Source organism: Curcuma longa, chromosome 1, assembly GCF_044706935.1.
Source record: "Curcuma longa cultivar G26 ecotype Majalengka, Jawa Barat chromosome 1, ITB_CL_G26_1.1, whole genome shotgun sequence".
Classification (NCBI taxonomy): Eukaryota; Viridiplantae; Streptophyta; class Magnoliopsida; order Zingiberales; family Zingiberaceae; genus Curcuma; species Curcuma longa.
Window position 1 is genome coordinate 25896372 of NC_133861.1, and position 26410 is coordinate 25922781.

The 26410-nt window shown below is 40.7% G+C and overlaps 1 protein-coding gene and 9 non-coding genes across 10 annotated transcripts; 1 reads left to right on the top strand and 9 right to left on the bottom strand.

Annotated features, from left to right (window-relative positions):
- Positions 1 to 81: 81 nt before the first annotated feature.
- LOC141826927 (DNA repair protein recA homolog 1, chloroplastic-like) lies at positions 82 to 4355 on the top strand. The gene is made up of 10 exons (XM_074714249.1): positions 82 to 179; positions 271 to 346; positions 669 to 731; positions 860 to 989; positions 1423 to 1475; positions 1564 to 1620; positions 1849 to 1911; positions 1998 to 2074; positions 4040 to 4103; positions 4197 to 4355. Exons 1-10 carry the CDS (start codon positions 109 to 111, stop codon positions 4353 to 4355), a joined length of 813 nt encoding a protein of 270 aa, XP_074570350.1. The 5' UTR covers positions 82 to 108.
- A 755-nt stretch (positions 4356 to 5110) lies between these two features.
- TRNAI-AAU (transfer RNA isoleucine (anticodon AAU)) lies at positions 5111 to 5184 on the bottom strand. Its single transcript has one exon. It is a non-coding gene; the product is annotated as a tRNA-Ile (tRNA).
- A 671-nt stretch (positions 5185 to 5855) lies between these two features.
- Positions 5856 to 5929, bottom strand: TRNAI-AAU (transfer RNA isoleucine (anticodon AAU)). The gene has a single exon. It is a non-coding gene; the product is annotated as a tRNA-Ile (tRNA).
- Positions 5930 to 17786: 11857 nt separating this feature from the next.
- TRNAI-AAU (transfer RNA isoleucine (anticodon AAU)) lies at positions 17787 to 17860 on the bottom strand. Its single transcript has one exon. It is a non-coding gene; the product is annotated as a tRNA-Ile (tRNA).
- A 920-nt stretch (positions 17861 to 18780) lies between these two features.
- On the bottom strand, positions 18781 to 18901 carry LOC141814533 (5S ribosomal RNA). Its single transcript, XR_012600489.1, has one exon. It is a non-coding gene; the product is annotated as a 5S ribosomal RNA (ribosomal RNA).
- A 315-nt stretch (positions 18902 to 19216) lies between these two features.
- LOC141814525 (5S ribosomal RNA) lies at positions 19217 to 19335 on the bottom strand. Its single transcript, XR_012600487.1, has one exon. It is a non-coding gene; the product is annotated as a 5S ribosomal RNA (ribosomal RNA).
- Positions 19336 to 19650: 315 nt separating this feature from the next.
- LOC141814584 (5S ribosomal RNA) lies at positions 19651 to 19769 on the bottom strand. The gene has a single exon (XR_012600494.1). It is a non-coding gene; the product is annotated as a 5S ribosomal RNA (ribosomal RNA).
- Positions 19770 to 20084: 315 nt separating this feature from the next.
- LOC141814661 (5S ribosomal RNA) lies at positions 20085 to 20203 on the bottom strand. Its single transcript, XR_012600505.1, has one exon. It is a non-coding gene; the product is annotated as a 5S ribosomal RNA (ribosomal RNA).
- Positions 20204 to 20518: 315 nt separating this feature from the next.
- On the bottom strand, positions 20519 to 20637 carry LOC141814724 (5S ribosomal RNA). The gene has a single exon (XR_012600516.1). It is a non-coding gene; the product is annotated as a 5S ribosomal RNA (ribosomal RNA).
- A 315-nt stretch (positions 20638 to 20952) lies between these two features.
- Positions 20953 to 21071, bottom strand: LOC141814737 (5S ribosomal RNA). Its single transcript, XR_012600518.1, has one exon. It is a non-coding gene; the product is annotated as a 5S ribosomal RNA (ribosomal RNA).
- Between the last annotated feature and the right edge of the window lie 5339 nt (positions 21072 to 26410).

Below are 26410 nucleotides of genomic sequence, written 5' to 3' on the forward strand. Positions count from 1 at the left end.
AACTGCTCTTGCTGCCTTATTAAAGCTATTGTCATTTCTTCTACAGTCAGCCTGGCATGACAATAAGTTGGTTTCTATATGTTGCAGCTTAAGGCATTGGAAGCAACAATGAATGATATAAACAGTTCATTTGGCAAGGGAAGTGTTACAAGATTAGGAAGTGCTGGTGGTGCTTTAGTGTATGTATACTATTGATATATCTCACTTGTTTTACGTAAAAAGCCTGCTGTATTTCGATAATTTGATTAACAAGATTGATCTTCACTGCAGAGAGACTTTTCCAAGTGGGTGTTTAACTTTAGATTTTGCTCTAGGTAGCGGTCTTCCCAGAGGACGAATTGTAGAGGTAAACATTTTTCATTATTTATCAGTCTAATTCTATAGTGATTGGTCATGGTCTACTAATTTTTAGTATTTTTTAATTTTTGTCCTTTACACTTGAGCATTTATCTTTAATTTAGAAAACATAGAAACTACTAGAAAAGAATGGAATAATATTATTTAGTTTTTTAATTTGATAAATTTGTAAATCATAGAGTTTTATGTTATTTCATATAACAATCAAGGAAAACAAAAGGATCTCTCTATCTATGCTTAAAGAATTGAATAGCTCTAGAATTATTGTGATTTGTGAAATTATAAATTGTCTTTCTTTTCTGATTCAACAGATATTTGGTCCAGAAAGTAGTGGGAAGACTACGCTAGCTCTACATGCAATTGCAGAAATACAGGTATAGCTTTAAAAGTTTAGTGTTGTTTCTTTAGAAATGATAAATGTTTGTAGCACAAGGTGACACATTTTTTTTAACTGCTAAAGTATATTACTGAATCAACTATGTATTCGGCTACTAATATGCAGAAATTGGGAGGCAATGCCATGCTTGTTGATGCAGAGCATGCTTTTGATCCAACTTATTCTAGGGCATTGGGAGTTGACATAGAAAATTTGATTGTCTGCCAACCTGACAATGGGGAAATGGCATTAGAAAGTAATTTTTGTTTCACTCGGATAATTTTTTATGTCTTAGTTTTTTTCTCCCCATTTATACTATTATTTGTTATTGACTTTTAAAAGTTGCCAATATTAATGTTCTACTTAGATTTAGTAAGTATAATGATTCTGAAAAAGGAACTTTGTTTACCTTAGTAATAGTTTGATTTTTGTGAGTTTCTGTATCTTTGCAAATTAGAGACAGTTGATTAGCAGCTACCAAGGTTATTGCTCTTTACAACACACTTCCTGTATGTTTTAAAGAAATTTGAAGCCGTTAATCTTGACTATAAAACTTAAAGAATCATTGTTGATCTGTGTTTTCATCTAAACCATCTGCTAGATTATCTGATTTCCTGTAACCTAATATCTTGTTGCTTTAAGTAATCCATGGGCACATGTTTTCACTTAAATGTAAATTGTCACTAATAACTTTATGGCATCACTTCGTCTAGAGATTCACCCTATTGGAAAGATCAAATCTGTGAGTGAATGACTTCAGTGATTAACTTCTAGTTCTCTTTATCTCGACTTTAATAAATTAGAATAACTTCATTAGTTTTTTTTTTCAGGCAAAAGGAGATGAAGATATTGGAATTAGGGTGCGTGTTAGAGTGCAGAAAAGCAAAGTATGTTTAGCAAATACAGTCATTCTTATCACACCAAATCTTTGAAAATGATAGAAACCATCTTTAAAAATGATAAACAAACATTTTTGTTAATTGTGAAATTGTGTTAACTTCATTTCAAACTATTGGATTGAGTAAAAGTAAGCGCCCAACAATTACATATATTAACTATTATATCTATTTTTCCTTTGTTCTTGTGTATCACTTGTTGAGTCTCCATTTCTTCAGGTATCGAGACCATACAAACAAGCTGAGTTTGAAATTATATTTGGTGAAGGAGTTGGTAAATTGGTCGGTTCAAAATGTTCTTGCTTCTATTATTTTTTTTTTACAGAATTGAAATGCTTTTTCTCTGGACTCATTGATTTGAAATTTAGGGTTGTCTTCTGGATTGTGCTGAGTTGATGGATGTTATTGTCAAGAAAGGATCATGTTATAGCTATGGAGAAAATAGGTTAGTGACAACCCTAGATTAGATGTCACGAGTAGGGTTGCAAATTAGAATTTATAGATTTTATCGAAAACCCACGATAAATGCAAATAAATGAAGTATAGGGGCCTCGAGTCGTGTTTTTCCAAGGACTAGTAGAAAATCGTTCAATTCAAGCTTGGGTGTCGTATTTTTGGGGTTTTCTATAAAAATGGGGGTTTTGGTATTTTTGAATGAAATGTAAATGAAAATCAACTAATAAATGAAAATGCTAGAAATTGAAACCCTAAAGCCAACTAAACCCTAATGCAAATCGAATCCTAGGGCAAACTAGCTGAATGAAAAGCTCCATGCTAGGTAAAATGAGTTTAACAGCCCGAGAGGTGTAAGCAACAACCAAACAATTGAAATCAATTAAACCTAGTCAACTAATCCTAAAATTGCAATCAAATTGCTTAAACCTACCTAGCTTTTTCTGATAACTACAAAAATGATTTGGCACGGAACAGTCATGAGATGACACAGAACAGTAAACCGTGGCTTCAAAAATTCACCCGAATGCTAAGCTACCTCAATCTAGAGATCAAGAACACTTCTTAAACAGCAAGTTTGACAAAAATCAAATGGTCTAACAATAATTTGAGAATTCAAAATTGTAAGGACTGATTAACTAAGTTCAAAATGGAATTTCAGAAATGCAATGTGCAGAAACAGTTTGAACAAAACATAAACTCATCCAATCTTCCTCTTCTTCGTGTTTTCTTTCTTGATGTCAAACAAGAATCAATTTGGAAACCCTCCTCCTTGAAAATCCCTTCGGAAGCTCGAGCCAATAGCTGGAGATTGCCTACTCACGTCCACAGCACCGAATTGAGGAGAAACCCTCTCCTCAAAATAGAGAATGGAACGAAACAGGTTTGTTTAGCTGCAATCTGGAATTTCTCTCCTTCTTCTTGCGCTGATGAGTTTGCTGAAACCTTGGACTTGTTTCGCGAGCTTCGGAGGACCCCTCGTCGACGCGCGGCTTCGGTTTGTTCAGCAACTCGCCGGAAACGCCAGGAAAGGAGGAGTGCCAGCGGCGGAGAAAACCTCGCCGTCACCGAGCTTCCAGCTGCCGATGATGCCCAACGGACCGGTTCCAGCCTCCTCGGGAATCCAGAAACACGCCGGAGAATGAAAATTTGGACGGGGCTTGGCCGGGAGTTACGCTCCCTAACAGGGATACGCGCGGGGCGGAGACGATGAACAGTGCGCAGCCAACACTGTTCATTCCCTAATGTTTTTGTTTTTATACTCTGATTAATCAACAGATCTGGACTGTCCATTTTGAATCCAACGGCTGAGACTTGATCCAGGCTCTAGGGCAGTCTAGGGTTTCCAAAAAATTCAGAGATTTTGATCGGGCTCGATCTAAGTCATGTCCTCCATGTTGGCTTGATCGGTTTGACGATTTTGACTTGAGTTGACCACGGTTTAGCTCGAGTCGGGTCCGATTTAGCCCTAAAATCAATAAAAATCCATTTAATGCCAAAAAATCACCATTAAATCACAAAAATTATATCAAACCTCAAATTATGCAATATGGGACAAATATGAATGAATCGATTCATTTTTAAATATATTTTCATGTAAAAGCCCAAAAATAAATCGATTAAAAATTAATAAAACCCTAATTCATCAGTTAGCTGCTTGCCTTCAGCTCATAGCATAGGCCCTTCAAACAGTTCACCACACTTATTCCTGCTCACCTTTATTTTTGTTTGGTATTTTCCACTATCCTGCATACAAACACGTTCAAGGTTCAAGTATAGGACTTTGCATCTCTTATTTTATATCCATGTAGTTACAGATAAAGCTCAATTTAGATATCAGATAGCAACAATTAAGGTCTATGTCCCTTAGTCAAGGATTTGTTGTCTCATGTAACCATAGTGATTAAACTCATGGAAGTTGCTTATCTGTTTGATTCTGTATGCTACATCTTACTAGTGGTTTCATCAGGCTTGGCCAAGGTAAGGAAAAGGCATTGCAGTATCTGAGAGAGAACCCTACTGTATGTTACAGTATCTGAGAGAGAATAGTATCTGAGCGATTCTATTCTGCTGCTAATGTTGTGATGCACCTTTTCTATTTCTGCTGCTGTTAGACATTATTCTGCTGTTACTTGGTGATGGAGAAGCCGCTGTTGTGTTGGACATTATTCTGCTTTTATGTTATGGACCTGCTGTTGTGTGATAGAGAAGCCGCTGTGTTGTGTACCATCAATGGATGTTATGGACCTTCTGTGTTGAAAGTTGTATATTGAAGTTGTACCTTGATGTTGAAAGTTGATGCTACAACTTTTGTATAAGCTGTATGTTATGGACATGTGTTATGAAGTTGTATGTTATAGACATATGCTACAACTTTTGTATAAGCTGTAACAATGATTTTGTGTAAATATAATAGATAATATTTTTGTATATGGAAGTCATTTAGTAAATTTTGTAGTCAATGGTTTTGTATTTACAAAATATATTGGTTTCTTATTTACTGCTAAAAAAATCAAAAGACAACGCTTTTTAAAACGTTGTAATACCCAAGCAATTTGTAACAAAATTACAATACTTTTTAACCGTTGCAAAATGTGTTGTCATACTTATTAAAAATAACATTTTTAAAGCGTCGCAAAAAATGTTGTAATATTTATAACGCTTTTTCTGCGTTGCGAAAGTGTTGCCAATGTTAACAAAGACAATGCTTAAAAAGTATTGTCGTTGAGGGACCCCTTTTACAACAGGGCCTCTTACAACGCTTTTTAACCCACAAAGACAACGCGTTTTTCGCGTTGTCTATTAACTTTTTTCTAGTAGTGAAAAGGTAGAATCCGTAACCCTAGCGGTCCCACATGGTCGGCCCCACGATCATCTGTGAGGAGGTAAATCGGGAAGTTGCAATTGGCCACCATGGGGGAGGGCATTGCCTCAGCTTCGTCGAGATTTGATCCTTGCCAACTTCAGCAAGTCTACCCCGTCATAACAAACTCAACTATGCCCCGAGGCAAAATTAAAAAAATATGAATGGCCCATGCAGGTCTCGAACCTGCGACCTTCGCGTTATTAGCACGACGCTCTAACCAACTGAGCTAATATGCCATTAAGGAAACTTAATCATAGATATCAATGTGTCTTTGGAAGATCTCCCTTGGTAGATGGAATCTTTACAGAGTCTTGGAAGATGACTCTCTGCTAGGGTTCACTATCAAATGAAAACTTTCGATAGGGAATGGGAGATCCCTTAATCCTAAATATCTCTAAATCAATGCTCCATGGTTCTTTTATAGCTTTTTAAGATATCAAAAATTAACAAATTTTTCTAAAAACTCAGGGGCGTCGTCATCATGTTTCAATGCACCACATCTGTGTCAAGGGACACGGCTAGACCAGAGTGACTATTAGAATCTGGTCATTAGAGCCAAAGTACAGGGCATGATCATGTCAAGGGTCACAGTCAGGTCGTGTTCCTTGCTGCAATTGGAGATGGAGATACAAGACAAAGACATGAATGAAAGTATTTTACAACTCAAAGTAAGAGAGAAGTGTAAAGAAAACTCTTCAGTAAAAGGTGGAATCCGTAACCCTAGCGGTCCCACATAGTCGACTCCACGATCACTTGTGAAGAGGTAAATCGGGAAGCTGTAATTGACCTCTACGGGGGAGGGCATTACCTCAGCTTCGTCGAGATTTGATCCTTGCCAACTTCAGCAAGTCTACCCCATCATAAGTAACTCAACTATGCCCCGAGGGCAAAATTAAAAAAATATGAATGGCCCATGCAGGTCTCGAACCTGCGACCTTCGCATTATTAGCACGACGCTCTAACCAACTGAGCTAATAGGCCATGAAGGAAACTTAATCATAGATATTAATGTGTCTTTGGAAGATCTCCCTTGGTAGATGGAATCTTTACAGAGTCTTGGAAGATGACTCTCTCCTAGGGTTCCCTGTCATAGGAAAATTTTCGACAGGGAATGGGAGATTCCCTAATCCCAAATATCTCTAAATCAATGCTCCATGGTTCTTTTATAGCTTCTAAAGATATAAAAAATTAATGAATTTTTCTAACAACTCAGGGGCATTATCATCATGTTTCAATGCACAACATCTGTGTCTGGGGACACGGCCAGACCATAGTGACTATTAGAATCTAGTCATCAGAGCCATAGTACAGGGCACGACCATGTCAAGGGCCATAGTCAGGCCATGTTCCTTGCTGCAATTGGAGATGGAGATACAAGTCAAAGACATGAATGAAAGTATTTTACAACTTAAAGTAAGAGAGAAGTGTAAAGGAAACTCTTCGATAAAAGATGAAATTCGTAATCCTAGCTGTCCTACACGGTCGACCATACGATCATTTGTGAGGAGGTAAATCGGGAAGTTGCAATTGGCCACTATGGGGGAGGGCATTGCCTCAGCTTCGTCGAGATTTGATCCTTGCCCACTTTAGCAAGTCTACCCCATCGTAACCAACTCAACTTTGCTCCGAGGGCAAAATTAAAAAAATATGAATTGCCCATATAGGTCTCGAACCTGCAACATTCGCGTTATTAACACGACGCTCTAACCAACTGAGCTAATAAGCCATAAAAAAACTTAATCATAGATATCAATGTGTCTTTGGAAGATCTCCCTTGGTTGATGGAATATTTACGGAGTCTTGGAAGATGACTCTCTCCTAGGGTTCCCTATCATAGGAAAACTTTTGATAGGGAATGGGAGATCCCCTAATCCCAAATATCTCTAAATCAATGCTCCATGGTTCTTTTATAGCTTCTAAAGATATCAAAAATTAACAAATATTTTTAATAACTCAAGGGAATCGTCATCATTTTTCAAAGCACCACATCAGTGTCAGGGGGCACGGCCATACCATAGTGCATGTTAGAATTTGATCATCAGAGCCATAGTACAGGGCACGACCGTGTCAAGGGCCATAGTCAGACCGTGTTCCTTGCTGTAATTGGAGATGGAGATACAAGCCAAAGACATGAATGAAAGTATTTTACAACTCAAAGTAAGAGAGAAGTGTAAAGGAAACTCTTCAGCAAAAGATGGAATCTGTAACCCTAGTGGTCCCACACGGTTGGCCCCACGATCATCTGTGAGGAGGTAAATCGGGAAGCTAAATTTGGCCACTACGGGGGAGGACATTTGATTCTTAGCCACTTCAGCAAGTCTACCCCGTCGTCGTAACCAACTCAACTATGTCCCGAGGATAAAATTAAAAAAATATGAATGACCCATGCAAGTCTCGAACTTGCAATCTTCACGTTATTAGCACAACACTCTAACCAACTGTCCCGAGGGCAAAATGAAAAAAATATGAATGACCCATGCAAGTCTCAAACTTGCAATCTTCACGTTATTAGCACGACAGTCTAACCAACTGTGCTATTATGCCATAAAGGAAACTTAATCATAGATATCATTGTGTCTTTGGAAGATCTCCCTTGGTGGATGGAGAAGATGGAGTTCAAAGTTTAAGTGTGGGGGAGGAGACAAGTGAAAAAAAAAATTTGGAGGCAAGATATAATTGATAGCATGAATGGGTCGTGCTTGATCACCATGGTTGAACCATGCTTTATTTTTTTTGAAGCCTTATTTTTATTGAGAAAGATTTGATTAGTGTTGTTGAGAGACTTATATGGATTGCACATCATATCATGATTTGTAAATAGGTTTTTATTCTCTTCACATTGAAAAAAAAAAGACAAAAAAAAGAGAAAAGAAAAAAAAAACAACATTCCAAAAAAAAAAATCCCAAAAAAAAAAAATTCAAAAAAAAAATGAAAAGAAAAAAATTTTCATTGAAGAGAAATTTTGTTGAAAAAAAATAAGATCATTGATATGATGTACAATTTTTCTAGAAGTGGAGTGTTTGATGATGTTTAGTGAGTTGGATGCGCATCCAGGGAAGGAAGAGGATAAGCAGTTGTTTTTCTTGTTTCTTTGTGCTTCATTGTGATTCATTGTTACATGAGTTGTTCTTCATGGATATGATAAGCCTTTGAAGTCATGGAGACTTGTGTTTATAGTGGTGGAGAGTAGGAGACATGCAAGCATATGGTAGTGAAACATCATGAGTTGCATTGAGTGGAAACTCCAGTTACTTACATGCTATTGAGAGTGAGAGCACCACCATCACATACCTTGTGAGGATTACATCAAGTTTTAGTTTAATCATGTGCTTGAAATCACCATGCTTGTTGACTTGTGTATGAATTGGGTCTCTTTATGCCTTGATCTATGAAAACTTGATAAGCCTAAGTAGCTACCTTTTACTTTCTTTGAAGTATTGATATGAGTTACTTAGGGAGATGTTTGTTTTCTTTCCTTGCCCGAGACGTGCAAGAATAAGTGTGGGGGAATTGATAACACTCATTTTCATAGTTTATTTTGGCTCTAAAACTTGATATTTTGACCCTCTCGTTGTGTAACTATTGAATATTAACACATATTGCGAGTAGGAACTTATTTTAGATCATATTGCTTATTCCTACAAATTTTGGGTTGAATCTAACATTTTTGATGTATTTTTGTAGGATACTTAAAGAGCTATGAAGTTAAACCAAGTTGGAGGCATTTGGAAGTGTTTAGAGGTCATTTGGGGTGTTTCGGAGGCTCCCAGGGCCATTCTCCACCTCCCCAGGCCGTGCCCCACAACCCAGGGCCGTGCCCCATGTTGCCCAGGCCGTGCCTAAGAAGCACGGCCGTGCCTCCTCTTAACACGGCCGTGCCTCCTCTTCCCGTGGCCATGTTTCGACCAGACTGCACTGCAGACCAAAACTAAAATGGCTATAACTTTTAGCTCAGATGGAACCACGGGACGTGCCATATATCAAAATGACGAGGACTTCAAGATCTACAACTTTGCTTCAGAGGGTTTAGCGAAATTCGGCCTCTAAAACATGCTAAAAAGCCCCGCAATACAACTTCTTTAGGCCGTGTCTAAAGGCACGCCCGTGCCTTCTTACAGAGAAGAGACCACTCCAGGCCGTGCCTAAGGGGCACGCCCATGCTTTTTTCAACAGATTTTTAGGGAGAAGCCTTATTTTTGAGCATAGACTAGACTTTTGGCATACCAAGTTAAAAAAGAATTTGATTAGTGTGGATGTTGATGAGTTCTTAATACTTATATGGATAGCACATCATATCATGATTTGTAGATAGGTTTTTATTCTCTTCACAAAAAAAAGTTCAAAAAAAAAAAAAAAAAAAAAAAAAAAACATTCAAAAAAAAAAATCTAGATATAATTAATAGCAAAAAAAAATGAAAAGAAAAAAAAATTCATTGAAGAGAAATTTTGTTGAAAAAAAAAAATAAGATCATTGATATGATGTGCAATTTTTCTAGAAGTGGAGTGTTTGATGATGTTTAGTGAGTTGGATGCGCATCCAAGAGGAAGAGGATGAGAGTTGTTTATCTTTTAAGGAGAAGGAAGTAGATTTCTTGCAAGCACTGTTAATGGGCATGTTTAACATCATAACAGTTCATTGTTTTATGTCTTCTTTCTTCCACATTCATACTACCTCTTCATATATCTTGTTTCTTTGTGCTTCATTGTGATATACATGAGTTGTTCTTCATGGATATGATAAGCCTTTGAAGTCATGGAGACTTGTGTTTATAGTGGTGGAGAGTAGGAGACATGCAAGCATATGGTAGTGAAACATCATGAGTTGCATTGAGTGGAAACTCCAGTTACTTACATGCTATTGAGAGTGAGAGCACCACCATCACATACCTTGTGAGGATTACATCAAGTTTTAGTTTAATCATGTGCTTGAAATCACCATGCTTGTTGACTTGTGTATGAATTGGGTCTCTTTATGCCTTGATCTATGAAAACTTGAATAAGTGTGGGGGAATTGATAACACTCATTTTCATAGTTTATTTTGGCTCTAAAACTTGATATTTTGACCCTCTCGTTGTGTAACTATTGAATATTAACACATATTGCGAGTAGGAACTTATTTTAGATCATATTGCTTATTCCTACAAATTTTGGGTTGAATCTAACATTTTTGATGTATTTTTGTAGGATACTTAAAGAGCCATGAAGTTGAACCAAGTTGGAGGTCATTTGGAAGTGTTTAGAGGTCATTTGGGGTGTTTCGGAGGCTCCCAGGGCCATTCTCCACCTCCCCAGGCCGTGCCCCACAAGCCATGGCCGTGCCCCATGTTGCCCAGGCCGTGCCTAAGAGGCACGGCCGTGCCTCCTCTTAACACGGCCGTGCCTCCTCTTCCCGTGGGCCATGTCTCGACCAGACTGCACTGCAGACCAAAACTAAAATGGCTATAACTTTTAGCTCAGATGGAACCACGGGACGTGCCATATATCAAAATGACGAGGACTTCAAGATCTACAACTTTGCTTCAGAAGGTTCAGCGAAATTCGGCCTCTAAAACATGCTAAAAAGCCCCGCAATGCAACTTCTTCAGGCCGTGTCTAAAGGCACGCCCGTGCCTTTTTACAGAAGATCAACCTCTCTAGGGCGTGCCTAATAGGCACGCCCGTGCCTTTTTACAGAATAGCAACTTCTCCAGGCCGTGCCTAAGAGGCACGGCCGTGCCTCCTCTTAACACGGGCGTGCCTCACCTTTTCGGAGTCCAAACGCAGCCGTGTCTCAGCTGGACTGCTCTGCAGACTAAAACTAAAATGGCCATAACTTTTTGCTCCGGTTGAACTACGGGCTGTATGACCTACCAAAATGAAGATAACTTCGAGATCTACAACTTTCATTCAGGGGGTTCAGACAGATTCGGCATCTAAGACATGGTAAAAGGCCCCGCAATGCATCACTTGCAGAAAACCTGCAATTTTGGGGCCGTGCCTAAGAGGCACGGCCGTGCCTCTTCCACAGGGCCGTGTCCACTTTGGGGCGTGCCTAGGAGGCACGCCCGTGCCTCCCAACAGAGGGGTGCTTGCCCTAGGCCGTGCCTAAGAGGCACGGCCGTGTCGCGGAGCTGTCAAAGGGGTATAAAAGCTGATTTTTGTCAAGAAAAAGGTATTCTTCCCTTGGGACTTGCCCTAGCCGCCACCTACCTCCATTTCTTCATCACCATCTCCATTCATTGCCCCGGAGAAGAAGGCTAGGAGTTTTCCTTTCTTCAATCCGACCACCTTCCATCCATCAAGGAGCAAGAGGACCTTCTTCTCCGTCACGTCATCTCATCCATCCACATCCTCTCCGGATTGCTTCGAAGTTGGAGATTCCTTCCTTCGGCGCATCATTCGTGGAGTCCGCTTCGCCTCGCATCCATCTTCGGCGAGAACCTTAGGGAGAATCATTAGCTTTACTTTTCTTCCATTTTTAAGCATAGATTAGACTTTTGGCATATCAAGTGTTTGTTAAAATTCCCCTTACAGTTTTGAATGTTGTTTGTCCTTAGATTTCTCTTGCTTGTTTCTTTGTTCATGCACTTATTTACTTGTTGCACTCTTTACTTCATTAATGCAATTTGTTCTTGATACTTAGTGTTCTTTCCATTGTTTAGAACTAGAACTTAAGACAACAACCCCCCCATCCAAACCAAAAAGAGAAAAATCCAAATCCCCAATTGTAATAACCACTAGAATTACCACACACCGTCTACAATCGTTGGGAGACGACTCGAGTTGCCCTATACTACTTTAGTTAGGGGATTCGGTATTAATTAAATTGACGTGCTCATTTATAACGACGATTTGAGTAATAAAAGGAAACGATATGTCTATTCTGCAGCCAGTCAAACTATGATTAGTCAAATATTCTCCATGAAAGACATGAGAGAAGCAACCTAAATCTCCGGATTAAGATCTATAGAGATAGATCGAAGAGGTTGCTTGGTCTTTCACAGTCTACACAAACAGACAAGGTGCTAAAAGGGGTTTAGCATGCTTGAATCCAAGAAAGGTTCACCTTTCGAAGTCTACGTGTCCACGGACAAGAGATGAGAGGATTTACATGAGTATGATTCCTTATGCTTCGGCAATAGGATCAATCATGTATGCTATGATGTGTACGAGGCCCGACATATCGTGTGCTCAGAGTGTCACGAGTGGATACTGGTTAGATTCAGAAATAGATCATTGGGCGGCTGTCAAAATAATTATTAAAATACTTGCGAGGAAAATAATGATTTATTTTGGTACATGGAGAAAGTGATATGGTCACAAGCGAGTATATGGATACCAGCTATAAGACAGACAAGGATGATTCTAAGTCCCGGTCTGGGTACGAATACACCTTAAATTATGGCACAATAAGTTGAAAGTGTTTCAAATAAGACAACATTGCAGCTTGTGAAGCAGCAAACGAAGTGATTTGGATCAGGAAGTTCATTTTAAACTTGGAATGGTTCTAACCATTGTCAAAGCATTACTTGTTTACTGCTACAACAATGGAGCAATCGCGTATGCGATGGAACCTAGGTCTCACTGTCGATCCAAACACGTGCTTCGGCGAAATAGATAGATCAAAAGATCATCCGTAGAAGAGAAATACAATCTAGAAGATTTCAATTGAAAGGAACCTTGCGGATCCTTTAATCTCTACCTCAAAATAAACTTGAGGAACACATAGAGACGCTTGATATTGGATACCAAAGCGATTGACCTTAGGCCAAGTGGGAGTCTGTTAATTTGAGGGGTGTCCTAAGGCAATCGCCTTACGGTTATACTATTTATTAGATAAATAGCAATTCACTATTTGAGTGCACATTCTGTATGTGTTTAATTGGATCTTAAACTCAAATACTGAATATCCGCAATACGATTCATAGCGTGAGAGAATTTGTGATTGGATTCACAACTAGTGAGCATCTCTACACGTGTAATTATGAACGTATTGAAATTATCCATAGTCAAGGAATTAATGAGCGCGGGAGTCATCGATTCTGTCGAGACTAGCACGTTTTGAACTCCTTGGTTAGCCAAGCAGCTGATCTCACTACTGTCGATATTAGATGTTGAAAGTTAAACGTGGATGCTGGTTAAAGGTAACCAGTTCATTGGAGTGACCTGCCATGAGACTTCATATGGTTCGATTCATATGTCAATGAAGATCTCAATGCAGCTTAAGTACGAGTTTCCTTTGACTTGTGGTATTCAAGTCATCTTGGACATGGAGACTTATACTTTGACATCTTAAGTAAGCATCTCCGAGGAGGTGTGGACCCGAGATGATTGGGTATAAGTCAAAGTGTCCGAAGATGTTTGAATAGCCCACAGAGGATTCACCGCTCCTTGGAAAAGGAGATGTATACCTTGCGGCCGCTTGTCAGGATTGTTACTAAGGGTGCGTTTGGTTCAAGTTATGATATATAACCTTGGTTATATGATTACCAGGTAATCACATAACCAAGGTTATGGGACATAAAACATAACCTAATGTTGTTTGGTTTACTTTATTTGTTTGGAGGGAATAAAACATAACCAGTTTTATATTTACTATATTACCCTTCATTCAATTATATTTTAATATAATTCATTAAATTAATAAGTATAATTTGTTAATTTTATTTTAATAAAATAATTTATTAAAAATAATTATTTTAATAAAAAATTCATTAAAATTATAAATATAATTTGTTAATTGTATTTTTTAAATTTTAAAATAAATTTATATATATATAATAAAATAATTTATTAAAATAATTATTTTAATAAAATAATTCATTAAATTAATAAATATAATTCCTTAATTTTATATTTTTAAATTTAAAATAAATTTATATTTCATTTAATAAAATAATTTATTAAAATGATTATTTTAATAAAATAATTTATTAAATTAATAAAGATAATATGATAATTTTATTTTAATAAAATAATTCATTAAAAATAATTATTTTAATAAAATAATTTATTAAATTAATAAATATAATTTATTAATTTTATTTTTTTAAATTAAAAAAAATATTTTTAATAAAATGATTTATTAAAATAATTATTTTAATAAAATAATTCATTAAATTAATAAATATAATTCATTAATTTTATTTTTTAAATTTAAAATAAATTATTTTTTAATTTATAAATATTTAAATTAAAATTTATTGAATTAAATAATTTGATTTTAATTAGATTTTATAGTACCTTTTAATTTACTTAGTTTAAAATCGGAGGGTAATTATGGAAAAAATTTCGTTAACCTCAGGAATCGTAGAAAACCTTAGGCTGCCAAGGTAATCACATTACCGGATTATAACCATTTGCTGATGTGGCGGTAATGTTGTATTACTTGGGAATCAATCATAACCTGAACCAAACAAGGTTATCAACGATAACCTTGGACAGATAACCAAGGTTATCAATGATAACCCCCAACCAAACACCCCCTAAAAGTCTTTGGCCAAAGCATTACATGTCAAGAGTACGATACTCTTGGATACGTGTACGAGTAACTTGAATCCACAGGACAAGAAAGCAGCTTGGGCTAGGTGTGACGTAGTCAGCCTAGTGGGAACTGACATATAGACCATGTCCTGAACCAAGCGGGTATAAGACGGTGAAAGGAACGAGGCACGATTCAGTGTAGCTGCTGAAGAGTTTAGAAGATGTTCTGGAATCAATCGTTGATTTTTTGATCAATTGGGGATCATGATATACTACTAGGTGTCACTCATGATCGTTCCGTAATTAATGGTTAATTACGGAGCGGCCAACATAACCGGAACCTATTGGGTCACACGCACAACAAGTTCTCCGAAGGACTTAAAACAAGTTTGAGAATTGGATTCTCAGAACGAGAGAAATAAAATTTGGTTGGACCTGACAATGGACAAAATGATGGAACTCGTCTTACGAAGACGAAACAAACGAAAATGATTTTGTTTAAATCAGAGATCATTTGGTTAGTAAACCAAATGATTCAGATTTGAACCAAATTGAACCAACTTGGTTTGGTTCATGGTGGAAGAGATTTTGGCAAAACAGATGTGATGAGAAGCTTCGTCTTGAGAAGATGAAACGAACAAAACTAGTTTGGGTTAAATCAGAGATCATTTGGTCATTGAACCAAGCGAACTAAAAGTGAACCGGTTTGCTACAGTAACTTAGGGTTTACAAATCCTGGTTTTTCTCCACCTGGCCCGATTAAACCCAAAAAGCCCTAATAGGTTTGATTCCGAGTTTTAAAAGCCACGCCTGTAGCGAATCTCCCTGTTCACCTTCTCCCACACGGCGCCGTTCCTCGCTACTGGCTGCGCAAGCTAGTCGTCGGAGATGCTGATCGCGTCGTCGGCCAAGGAAGACGCCGAGACCTAGCACCGCCCTGAACGCCCGGCTGGTGGCCGATCTCGCGTTGCCGCCTGGTTGGGTGGTGGCCATTTCTCGCGTCGCCTCCCGCTCGGCTGGTGGCTGTTTCTCGCATCATCACTAGCTCGACTGGTGGCTATCCCTCGCGTCGCTGACCGTCGGAGAAGCAAGGAATCGGAATCCTACCGCGGCAAGGAGCCGGAACCCTACCGCGCGCTGGACAACGTCGCTACCCGATGCTGCTATTCGCCGCCTCTCAGTGTTTGGGTTTCTTGTTTCTTGTCTGTAATGTATCCAATTGGTGTTTTCCTTTGGGTGTTTGTGTTGCTTGCCGAACTGTAACAGCAAAGACAACCGAGCTTCTTCTTCTTGCTGTGGCGTGCCTCCCTCTTCGCTAGAGATCCACGTGGACGAAGAGATGCTGCCGGAGTGCAGCCGGCGTTAGATGCCGCTGCTAGAGTGTTGTCTATTGTTCACTAGAGAGACCTGTATCGCCGGCCAAGGGCGCGAGTGTCGCAGCCCTTCGCTTTCCGATCGCGCCATCACGCACCCTTTTTCTCCCGAGTTCGGTGGTTGCTGCTGCCTCCCACTGTCTTGTTCCTTTTGTCTGTGAGAGCGAGGAGTAGCTGGAGAAATCCGGGCGTCACCCTTCCGATGGCGTAGGGGATGCAAATCTTCGATCACGATGAGAGAGAATTGTGAGAATCGTTGTCCAACCATCGGAACTGTTGTGAAGAGCTTCTATTGGCCGATGAAGTGCTCATCGAGGACAACTATAGTCTCGAACCTGCCACCTTGGCATTATTAGCACGACACTCTAACCAACTAAGCTAATAGGCCATGAAGGAAACTTAATCATAGATTTCAATGTGTCTTTGGAAGATCTCCCTTGGTAGATGGAATCTTTACGAAGTCTTGGAAGATGACTCTCTCTTAGGGTTCCCTATCATAGGAAAACTTTCGATAGGGAATGGGAGATCCCCTAATCCCAAATATATCTAAATCAATGCTCCATGGTTCTTTTATAGCTTCTAAAGATATCAAAAATTAACAAATTTTTCTAAAAATTCATGGGCATTGTCATCATGTTTCAATGCACCACATCTATGTCAGGGGACACAACCAGACCATAATGCATGTTAGAATCTGGTCATCAGTGCCATAGTACAGGGCACGACAATGTTAAGGGCCACAGTCAGGTTGTGTTCCTTGCTGCAATTGGAGATGGAGATACAAGCCAAAGACATGAATAAAAGTATTTTACAACTCAAAGTAAGAGAGAAGTGTAAAGGAAACTTTTCAGCAAAAGGTGAAATCTGTAACCCTAGCAGTCCCACACGGTCGGCCCTGTTGGTGCAGTCTTACCCCAAGTATTATTGAATTTTAATGTTTGGCTAAAATGAGTTTAAGTTAGACAATGCTGGTGATCTAAGTTGTGTGAATTGAGTTCACAGGAAAGTCTAGGATTGAAGACTTGACAAATGGTAAAGTCCCGGAGGCGCAGCCTCTTGGCAAATGGTGAAGTCCCGGAGGCGCGGTCTCTTGGCAAAGGGAGACTTAGCATGACGAAACTGAGGAAAACATCTCAAGTAAGTGCAAGGATGGGCATGAGGCTTGTGGAAGATGTTTAAAGGCTTGAGTCAAGACTAAGGGATGAAGAAGGAAGCTGAAAGGAGATGTTCAGCTTCACCAGTTGACTGATACGACCATCAGTTGACTGATATCTTGATCAGAAACACATAGAGACTTTGGTCGAGTGTAATACACTGACCATTCAACTAGTGGAGGTTTCAATCGACTGCTAGATGAACGTTGGACTGACAACTAACGAATTAAACGCTATCTACAAGAGCCGTTGAAGGCCATCAGTCGACTGATCCATGAGTCAATCGACTGATGTCGTGAAAATTATAAAAACACCGATTAACGATTGGAGACGTAAGTGTTTGCACCTTTTCTTCTTGGCACAAACTTCAATCTCTGTAACCTCTCAAAACTCTTCCCTAAACTTTACTACTCAATTCTGTAAGAGAAAAAAATTATTTGTAAAAGTTTCTCCGCCTTCAAAGAGTTCTTTGAGAAGAAGAACTTTCATAGTGGAAACGGTCGCTGTGTGTGTGGATCCTTGGATTAGTCACTTCGTTGAGGTGGATACCAAGTAAATCGAACGGGTTAGTATTGGTTCTTTTTGTCTTGCTTTTCTTTTTATGCTTCCGCTAATGATTTTATAGGCAAGAGCAAAAATTTGCTATTCACCCCCTCTAGCAAACGCACCGGTCCAAATAGGCCCCACGATCATCTGTGAGGAGGTAAATCGGGAAGCTGCAATTGATCACTACGGGGGAGGGCATTGCCTCAGCTTCATCGAGATTTGATCCTTGCCCACTTCAGCAAGTCTACCCTGTCGTAACCAACTCAACTATGCCCGAGGGTAAAATTAAAAAAAATATAAATGGCCCATGCAGGTCTTGAACCTGCGACCTTCGCGTTATTAGCACGACGCTCTAACCAACTGAGCTAATAGGCCATTAAGAAAACTTAATCATAGATATCAATGTGTCTTTGAAAGATCTCCCTTTGTAGATGGAATATTTACGGAGTCTTGGAAGATGACTCTCTCCTAGGGTTCCCTGTCATAGGAAAACTTTTGATAGGGAATGGGAGATCCCCTAATCCCAAATATCTCTAAATCAATGCTCCATGGTTCTTTTATAGCTTCTAAAGATATCAAAAATTAACAAATTTTTCTAAAAACTCAGGGGCATCATCATCATGTTTCAATGCACCACAGCTGTGTCAGGAGATACGGCGAGACCACAGTGCATGTTAGAATCTGGTCATCAGAGCCATAGTACAGGGTGTGATCATGTCAAGGGCCACAGTTAGGTCGTGTTCCTTGCTAGAGTGCCCGTTTGTTGCTCCAATACTCGTTTTGCCTCCAAGGGTGATGCATGGTTGTGGTAGGTGCCACATCCAAATCGTGCATCATGTTGGAAAGTGTGCTCCATAGGCTTTCCATTTTCAAATGCGCACCAATTCTAAGATCTTCACGTCCTATCAATAAAACACACAAAGAGTAGTTCTCAGAACTAAAACGATAAAAAGAATATAAAAGCTAGGAGATTATGTAAAATATGCTCATATATTGTAGTTGATAAATGCTAAATAACATCAAAAATATATACATAAATCACACACATCAGGAGTCTGTAAGTATAGGAAGTCTTGGTAGGATAAGGTCAATCCAACACTTTGTAAGGTTCAAATCTTGGTAAGTTGAGGTTGACATGTATTAAGTAGATGAGGAAGTTCTAGAAACATGAGGTATGTTGGCATGGTATCGACTTAGCCTTAGTTTGGCTAAAGTTAGAGTGACAGTCGACTAATGAACTCAAGATCACAAAATTATGGTATGGTCAAATTTGAGGTAACAATAGTCGACATATGGAAATGGTCAACACGAGGACTTCCCAGGGGGTCACCCATCCTAGTACTGCTCTCGCCCAAGCACGCTTAACTTCGGAGTTCTGATGGGATCCGGTGCATTAGTGCTGGTATGATCGCACCCATCCTTCCCACCACACGCTCCCTATTTATCCCGCCAACGGTCATCGATACAGATCAACCTTCGCCTCACCGTGCGGAACCACAACAAAAAATCCATCCGTCCATCCACGATTCCCCAACCAAACGACCACGAAATCATCAGAGGAAATTAAGAGACCACCGAAAAAAATACACACGCGCACCTCGAATAAACAATTCCCGACAAAATACACCCACGTACGCACACAAACACGAGGCCAGAGACGAGACGGAAGGCATCTCCTGCACGAACAAAAGAAACATCAAACAAAAACGCAAAAACAAAAACATCAAAAATTAGGTGCAACACGAGGACTTCCCAGGGGGTCACCCATCCTAGTACTGCTCTCGCCCAAGCACGCTTAACTTCGGAGTTCTGATGGGATCCGGTGCATTAGTGCTGGTATGATCGCACCCATCCTTCCCACCACACGCTCCCTATTTATCCCGCCAACGGTCATCGATACAGATCAACCTTCGCCTCACCGTGCGGAACCACAACAAAAAATCCATCCGTCCATCCACGATTCCCCAACCAAACGACCACGAAATCATCAGAGGAAATTAAGAGACCACCGAAAAAAATACACACGCGCACCTCGAATAAACAATTCCCGACAAAATACACCCACGTACGCACACAAACACGAGGCCAGAGACGAGACGGAAGGCATCTCCTGCACGAACAAAAGAAACATCAAACAAAAACGCAAAAACAAAAACATCAAAAATTAGGTGCAACACGAGGACTTCCCAGGGGGTCACCCATCCTAGTACTGCTCTCGCCCAAGCACGCTTAACTTCGGAGTTCTGATGGGATCCGGTGCATTAGTGCTGGTATGATCGCACCCATCCTTCCCACCACACGCTCCCTATTTATCCCGCCAACGGTCATCGATACAGATCAACCTTCGCCTCACCGTGCGGAACCACAACAAAAAATCCATCCGTCCATCCACGATTCCCCAACCAAACGACCACGAAATCATCAGAGGAAATTAAGAGACCACCGAAAAAAATACACACGCGCACCTCGAATAAACAATTCCCGACAAAATACACCCACGTACGCACACAAACACGAGGCCAGAGACGAGACGGAAGGCATCTCCTGCACGAACAAAAGAAACATCAAACAAAAACGCAAAAACAAAAACATCAAAAATTAGGTGCAACACGAGGACTTCCCAGGGGGTCACCCATCCTAGTACTGCTCTCGCCCAAGCACGCTTAACTTCGGAGTTCTGATGGGATCCGGTGCATTAGTGCTGGTATGATCGCACCCATCCTTCCCACCACACGCTCCCTATTTATCCCGCCAACGGTCATCGATACAGATCAACCTTCGCCTCACCGTGCGGAACCACAACAAAAAATCCATCCGTCCATCCACGATTCCCCAACCAAACGACCACGAAATCATCAGAGGAAATTAAGAGACCACCGAAAAAAATACACACGCGCACCTCGAATAAACAATTCCCGACAAAATACACCCACGTACGCACACAAACACGAGGCCAGAGACGAGACGGAAGGCATCTCCTGCACGAACAAAAGAAACATCAAACAAAAACGCAAAAACAAAAACATCAAAAATTAGGTGCAACACGAGGACTTCCCAGGGGGTCACCCATCCTAGTACTGCTCTCGCCCAAGCACGCTTAACTTCGGAGTTCTGATGGGATCCGGTGCATTAGTGCTGGTATGATCGCACCCATCCTTCCCACCACACGCTCCCTATTTATCCCGCCAACGGTCATCGATACAGATCAACCTTCGCCTCACCGTGCGGAACCACAACAAAAAATCCATCCGTCCATCCACGATTCCCCAACCAAACGACCACGAAATCATCAGAGGAAATTAAGAGACCACCGAAAAAAATACACACGCGCACCTCGAATAAACAATTCCCGACAAAATACACCCACGTACGCACACAAACACGAGGCCAGAGACGAGACGGAAGGCATCTCCTGCACGAACAAAAGAAACATCAAACAAAAACGCAAAAACAAAAACATCAAAAATTAGGTGCAACACGAGGACTTCCCAGGGGGTCACCCATCCTAGTACTGCTCTCGCCCAAGCACGCTTAACTTCGGAGTTCTGATGGGATCCGGTGCATTAGTGCTGGTATGATCGCACCCATCCTTCCCACCACACGCTCCCTATTTATCCCGCCAACGGTCATCGATACAGATCAACCTTCGCCTCACCGTGCGGAACCACAACAAAAAATCCATCCGTCCATCCACGATTCCCCAACCAAACGACCACGAAATCATCAGAGGAAATTAAGAGACCACCGAAAAAAATACACACGCGCACCTCGAATAAACAATTCCCGACAAAATACACCCACGTACGCACACAAACACGAGGCCAGAGACGAGACGGAAGGCATCTCCTGCACGAACAAAAGAAACATCAAACAAAAACGCAAAAACAAAAACATCAAAAATTAGGTGCAACACGAGGACTTCCCAGGGGGTCACCCATCCTAGTACTGCTCTCGCCCAACATCGCTTATCCCTCCTGAGTCGACTCTGATCTCGTTCTGGGTCGACTCCAGTCGCGGTGGCGGCAGCGGCGATAAGTTTTGACCTTGAGTCGACTCAAAACCTTACCTGAGTCGACTCAAAACCTTATCTGAGTCGACTCTAGACTGATCTGGCGGAAAACTCGACACACTGACTTCCGAATTCAAGCTGATTCGGCTGGAGTCGACTCCAGAACCCATCTGGGTCGACTCCAGACCCGAAAAATCAGATTTTTCGTTCGGAGTTGGCTTTCGTCGGGCTTTTCCTTCCTGCACAACAAGTTAGCTCAAAGATAATATGTAAAGGATCGAGTCGGTTCACCGAACCAACTCCGAGTCTTAACTTCAGATCTCCGGTGAGATCCTGGGTTAGACCGACGCCTATTGTTCCTCGTAGGAACGCGTCCTCACCCACTCCCTCAGGAGAATTTACCTGATGCCAACCGAGTTCTCCTGACCCGTTGGACTTGTGCTCGGCTCTGTCGTTGCCCCCCAGGACTTGAAATGCAACTGATCCTCCTGATCAGTCCATTCTTCAGCTGCAACTTGATCCTCCTGACCAAGTCCACCCTTCTGCAACTTAGAGCCGAATCACTAGAGTCGGTGAATAGTGTGTTTGTACCAAAATTACCAGTTGGGATTGTCAATCACCAATTGGGTCTAACCCAGGATCTCACCGGAGATCTGAAGTTATGACTCGGTGTTGGTTCGGTGAATCGACTCGATCCTTTACATATTATCTTTGAGCTAACTTGTTGTGCAGGAAGGAAAAGCCCGACGAAAGCCAACTCCGGACGAAAAATCTGATTTTTCGGGTCTGGAGTCGACCCAGATGGGTTCTGGAGTCGACTCCAGCCGAATCAGCTTGAATCAGGAAGTCAGCGTGTCGAGTTTTCCGCCAGATCAGCCTGGAGTCGACTCAGGTAAGGTTTTGAGTCAACTCAGGGTCAAAACTTATCGCCGCTGCCGCCACCGTGACTGGAGTCGACCCAGAACGAGATCAGAGTCGACTTAGGAGGGATAAGCGACAAAGCCGATCAAGTTTTATCTGCCACGCGCGCTGGAGTCGACCCAGATCGCTATCTGAGTCGACTCAGGTCGACTATATAAGGAACCCGAGAGCAGCAGCCGAATTCAAGAATTCCAAAGCTTCCAAACTTCGTTCCCGCGACTCCCATGACTTCCAACTTCGACGTCGGTGCTGTGCCTGCCTCAAGCTACTGTTCCGAACACCGAGACGCCGAAATCTAATTGATCAGAGCGGGGGTTCTTGAAAATAGTACAACCACCGGAAGAGAAGATTCAAAGTGCTACGGCTGCGGACGAAGGGGCACTTCATCGCCGACTGCCCGCGAAAGGACCAAAAGAAGAAACGGAAGGTCCTAAAAGCAACGTGGGACGAATCATCATCCGAGGAGTCGGACGAAGAACCAACAAAGAGTTTCCTCGCGCTTCCGGCACAAGACAACCCGAATGAAAGCGACTACGACTCGGACGACGAAAGCCACGGATCCGTATCCGTTTCCGAAGGTTTGAAACCCACTGTAAGTCGACACAAATTGTTTTCAATTATTATTAGTCTAAGTAAAAAATTAGCCAAGTCCGAGGCTCTGGTTGAATCGCTCCAAGAGGAGTTAGTACTCCTCAAAGAGAAAGTCAATCCTGAATCACCGACTCCGAACGATTAGGTTGAGGATTCGACTCGAGTTCAACTCGAGGAAGAAAATGCTCAATTGAAAGTTCAAGTTTGTGAACTCAGACGATCGCTGGAAAAATTCACCTCCGGGTCCAAGTATCTGGATATGATGCTTGGATCGCAGAAGGCTGGATACAACCGATCGGGCATCGGATACGCGGCTAAACAAAGATCATTCATTGCACTCACACGTAGAAACCGAACACGAGTCCAAGCGTGGGTTCCGAAGTCCCGGCTGGTTAACCCAGTCGGACCGAACCAATTCTTGGTTCCTAAGGATCAGGTCCACTTGGTTCGACCAATCAAGGGACACGATCCCGGGGGAACCAAAACAACTTGTTTGATTTCTTGCATAACTTAGATTTATTTTTCTGCATTAGAAATTAGGCTAGTTTAAGGACCAACTACTTGATCAATTCTTGCCAACATAGTACCAGGGTGGGGCGAGATGATAGTACGTCAGGGAGGCTAGACAAAGTGGTCAAGAAGGGTAAGGAGTACCTGACTTGGTTCACGGAGTCGAACTGAACTGACCGAAGCTACCTCGCCACATCCTAGACTAGTTAGACCAAGGTTTTTCAATAAATCGATTAAGTCCATAATTTCTTGAATTGATTCTGTCTAGGAAGTGGTCGTTGCTCCGATAACCAAGAAGGCCCCTTGCCTCGCCACAACCTGGGAATCAATTTTTGAAATGTGTACTTAATTGGTTGAAGGCTAAACCTGAATCTAACTCAAAATTGATCAAGTATAGATACCTCTTCACAATAAACAAAGATAAAATTGAAATCATCTCACATTCAACCCATAGGATAACTGATTGACCACTTAGACTGGGTGAGATGAATAGGTAATAAATGAAAATAACCCAACAAACAAGTTTTCAAAATTAATCAAATCATAAAACTCAACTTAATTCAATTATTGCAAGGATTGAGCCTCGGGGAGCCATCCATTGCAATCAATTTAACATTAATAAGGATTGAGCCTCGGGGAGCCGTCCTTCCTTTTAATTAAATAAATTTTCAAAATTAATTAAACAAAGTTAATTAAAATTTTCAAAATTAATTAACTTCAAAATTTAATTAAACAAATTTTCAAAATTTAATAAACAAATTTTCAAAATTTAATTAAAATTAATAAACTTCAAAATTTAATTAAAACAAATTTTCAAAATTAATTAAAATTTAATTAAATTTTCAAAATTAATTAACTTCAAAATTTAATTAAAAATTTTCAAAATTAATTAACTTCAAAATTTAATTAAACAAAATTTTTAAAATTTAATAAACTTCAAATTAATTAATTAAATTTAATATTAATTAACTTCTAATTTAATTAAATTTAATTTAAATTTAATTAAATAAACTTTTTAAACAATTTAATTAATAAATTAACGTTTAAATCATTGAAAATCTTTCTCGGATCGGCGGAAAAAGCCGATCTGAGTCGACTCAGATCACCACCTGAGTCGACTCAGCACCAGTCAACGAGACGGCGGGAATTTTCCCGCGGAAGATGTCTTTTCACCTGCTGGAGTCGACTCACACCGCTTTCTGAGTCGACTCACACCGCCAACGGAGTCGACTCAGACCCCTGGAGTCGACTCAGATCACGGTATAAAACAGAATCGGCAGAAGCCGATTCTTCACCGCGCCGAACACCTCCAAAATCCCTTTTCTCTCCGGTTTTTTCGCGATTTCACTCGTAGGAAAGCCTCACTTCACAACATGGGTCCCAAGTAACATTCCTAACTTAATCTTTTACATTTTTATTGTATTTTCAAGTATTTTTTCATGTTATTTACGAAGTATTTCCTATTTAGACGAGCAAAGAGAGCTAGAGAGGCTGCCTTCGATAGTAACCCCCTCCATAGACCCTAGGTTCCCCACTGAGGGACACAGGCTTAGATTTGAACAGACCACCTACATAGCACTACCCTGTAGATCACTAGACAGAGGATTTTTTACTCGTTCTTGTCCACTGACCATTCAGACTATCGACCATTACCACCTAGACAGACTTGTCTACTGCACCCTTCCCTATGAACACAACTTTGTGTTCAGAATTCTACAACAATCTTGATCTCCAGGACGACAACACGATCATTTCTAGAGTCGGGCGTAGGACCATCACCATTACACCAGCCATGATCAACAATTTCATAGGATTCCGACCCTCAGCCTCCCAGTTCATAGTATACCCTCATTCCTGCATGCCCTTTGACGAGCCACACGAGGGGATCACTCTAGATGTCATGCACACCTATTTCTTCCAGCAGGATAGAGCCCCAGGGTTAGTCAACTTCTCCTCTACTGATCTTAGAGTACAGGAGTATGTCCTGTACAGAGTCATAGTAAACTGCATCCTACCCCTGGCTACCAGAAACCTGACTCCTATGAGACCATTTCATTCATTCCTTCTGTATGCCTTCACTCACAGACTGGACATTGACCTTGGACTTCTTATTTTTCATACCGTGATCTATGCTGCATCTATAGTGACCAGTAGGAGAGTGCACATGCCATACTGCCATCTTTTGACTGGTATATTTGCATCTCTAGGGGTAGATACCACCATAGGTGAGATCATACCCCATGGAGACTACGACAGTATTGGCAGCCGACAGATCACTTTAGGTCACATAGATGTTAGCCCTGAGGGGAGACTATCATGGAGGCAGCCTCAGATTCAGCCCCCACAGCCTCAGATTCAGCCCCCACGAGCGGAGCAGCAGCAGGATCCGGACCAGCCTCAGCCAAACATAGCAGACATAGAGCTAGGAGCAGAGCTAGAGGAGCTCCTTGCATTACCTGATGCACCAGCTCCACCTCATTGGACGACTGGATGCACAGTCTGCTAGTATGGCTGAGATTCTACAGATTTTGAGGGCACTACAGATACCACCACCACCACCACCTCAGTAGACATTATATTTGATACTATTGTTGACTTGATCTGACTGGATGTTTGACTTGATATGTTGCTTGTAGATAGGTTATCTAGCTTTTGACTTGCTATTATTTGCTACTTTTTATGACTTGCTATTTGCTTACTTGATGTTGATACTACTATTTGCTCTTGGGTCTAACTCATGTTATCATTTCACAGTCTAGTACTCAATTACCTATTCTTTTAGGATCTATTACTTAGAAGAAAACTAGGTTTATGTTTAGTAGAGTAGGAAAAAGAAATTTGTTTTCAAAAATTCATATTTTTCAAATCTATTATTAGTACATTTCAAAATGGAT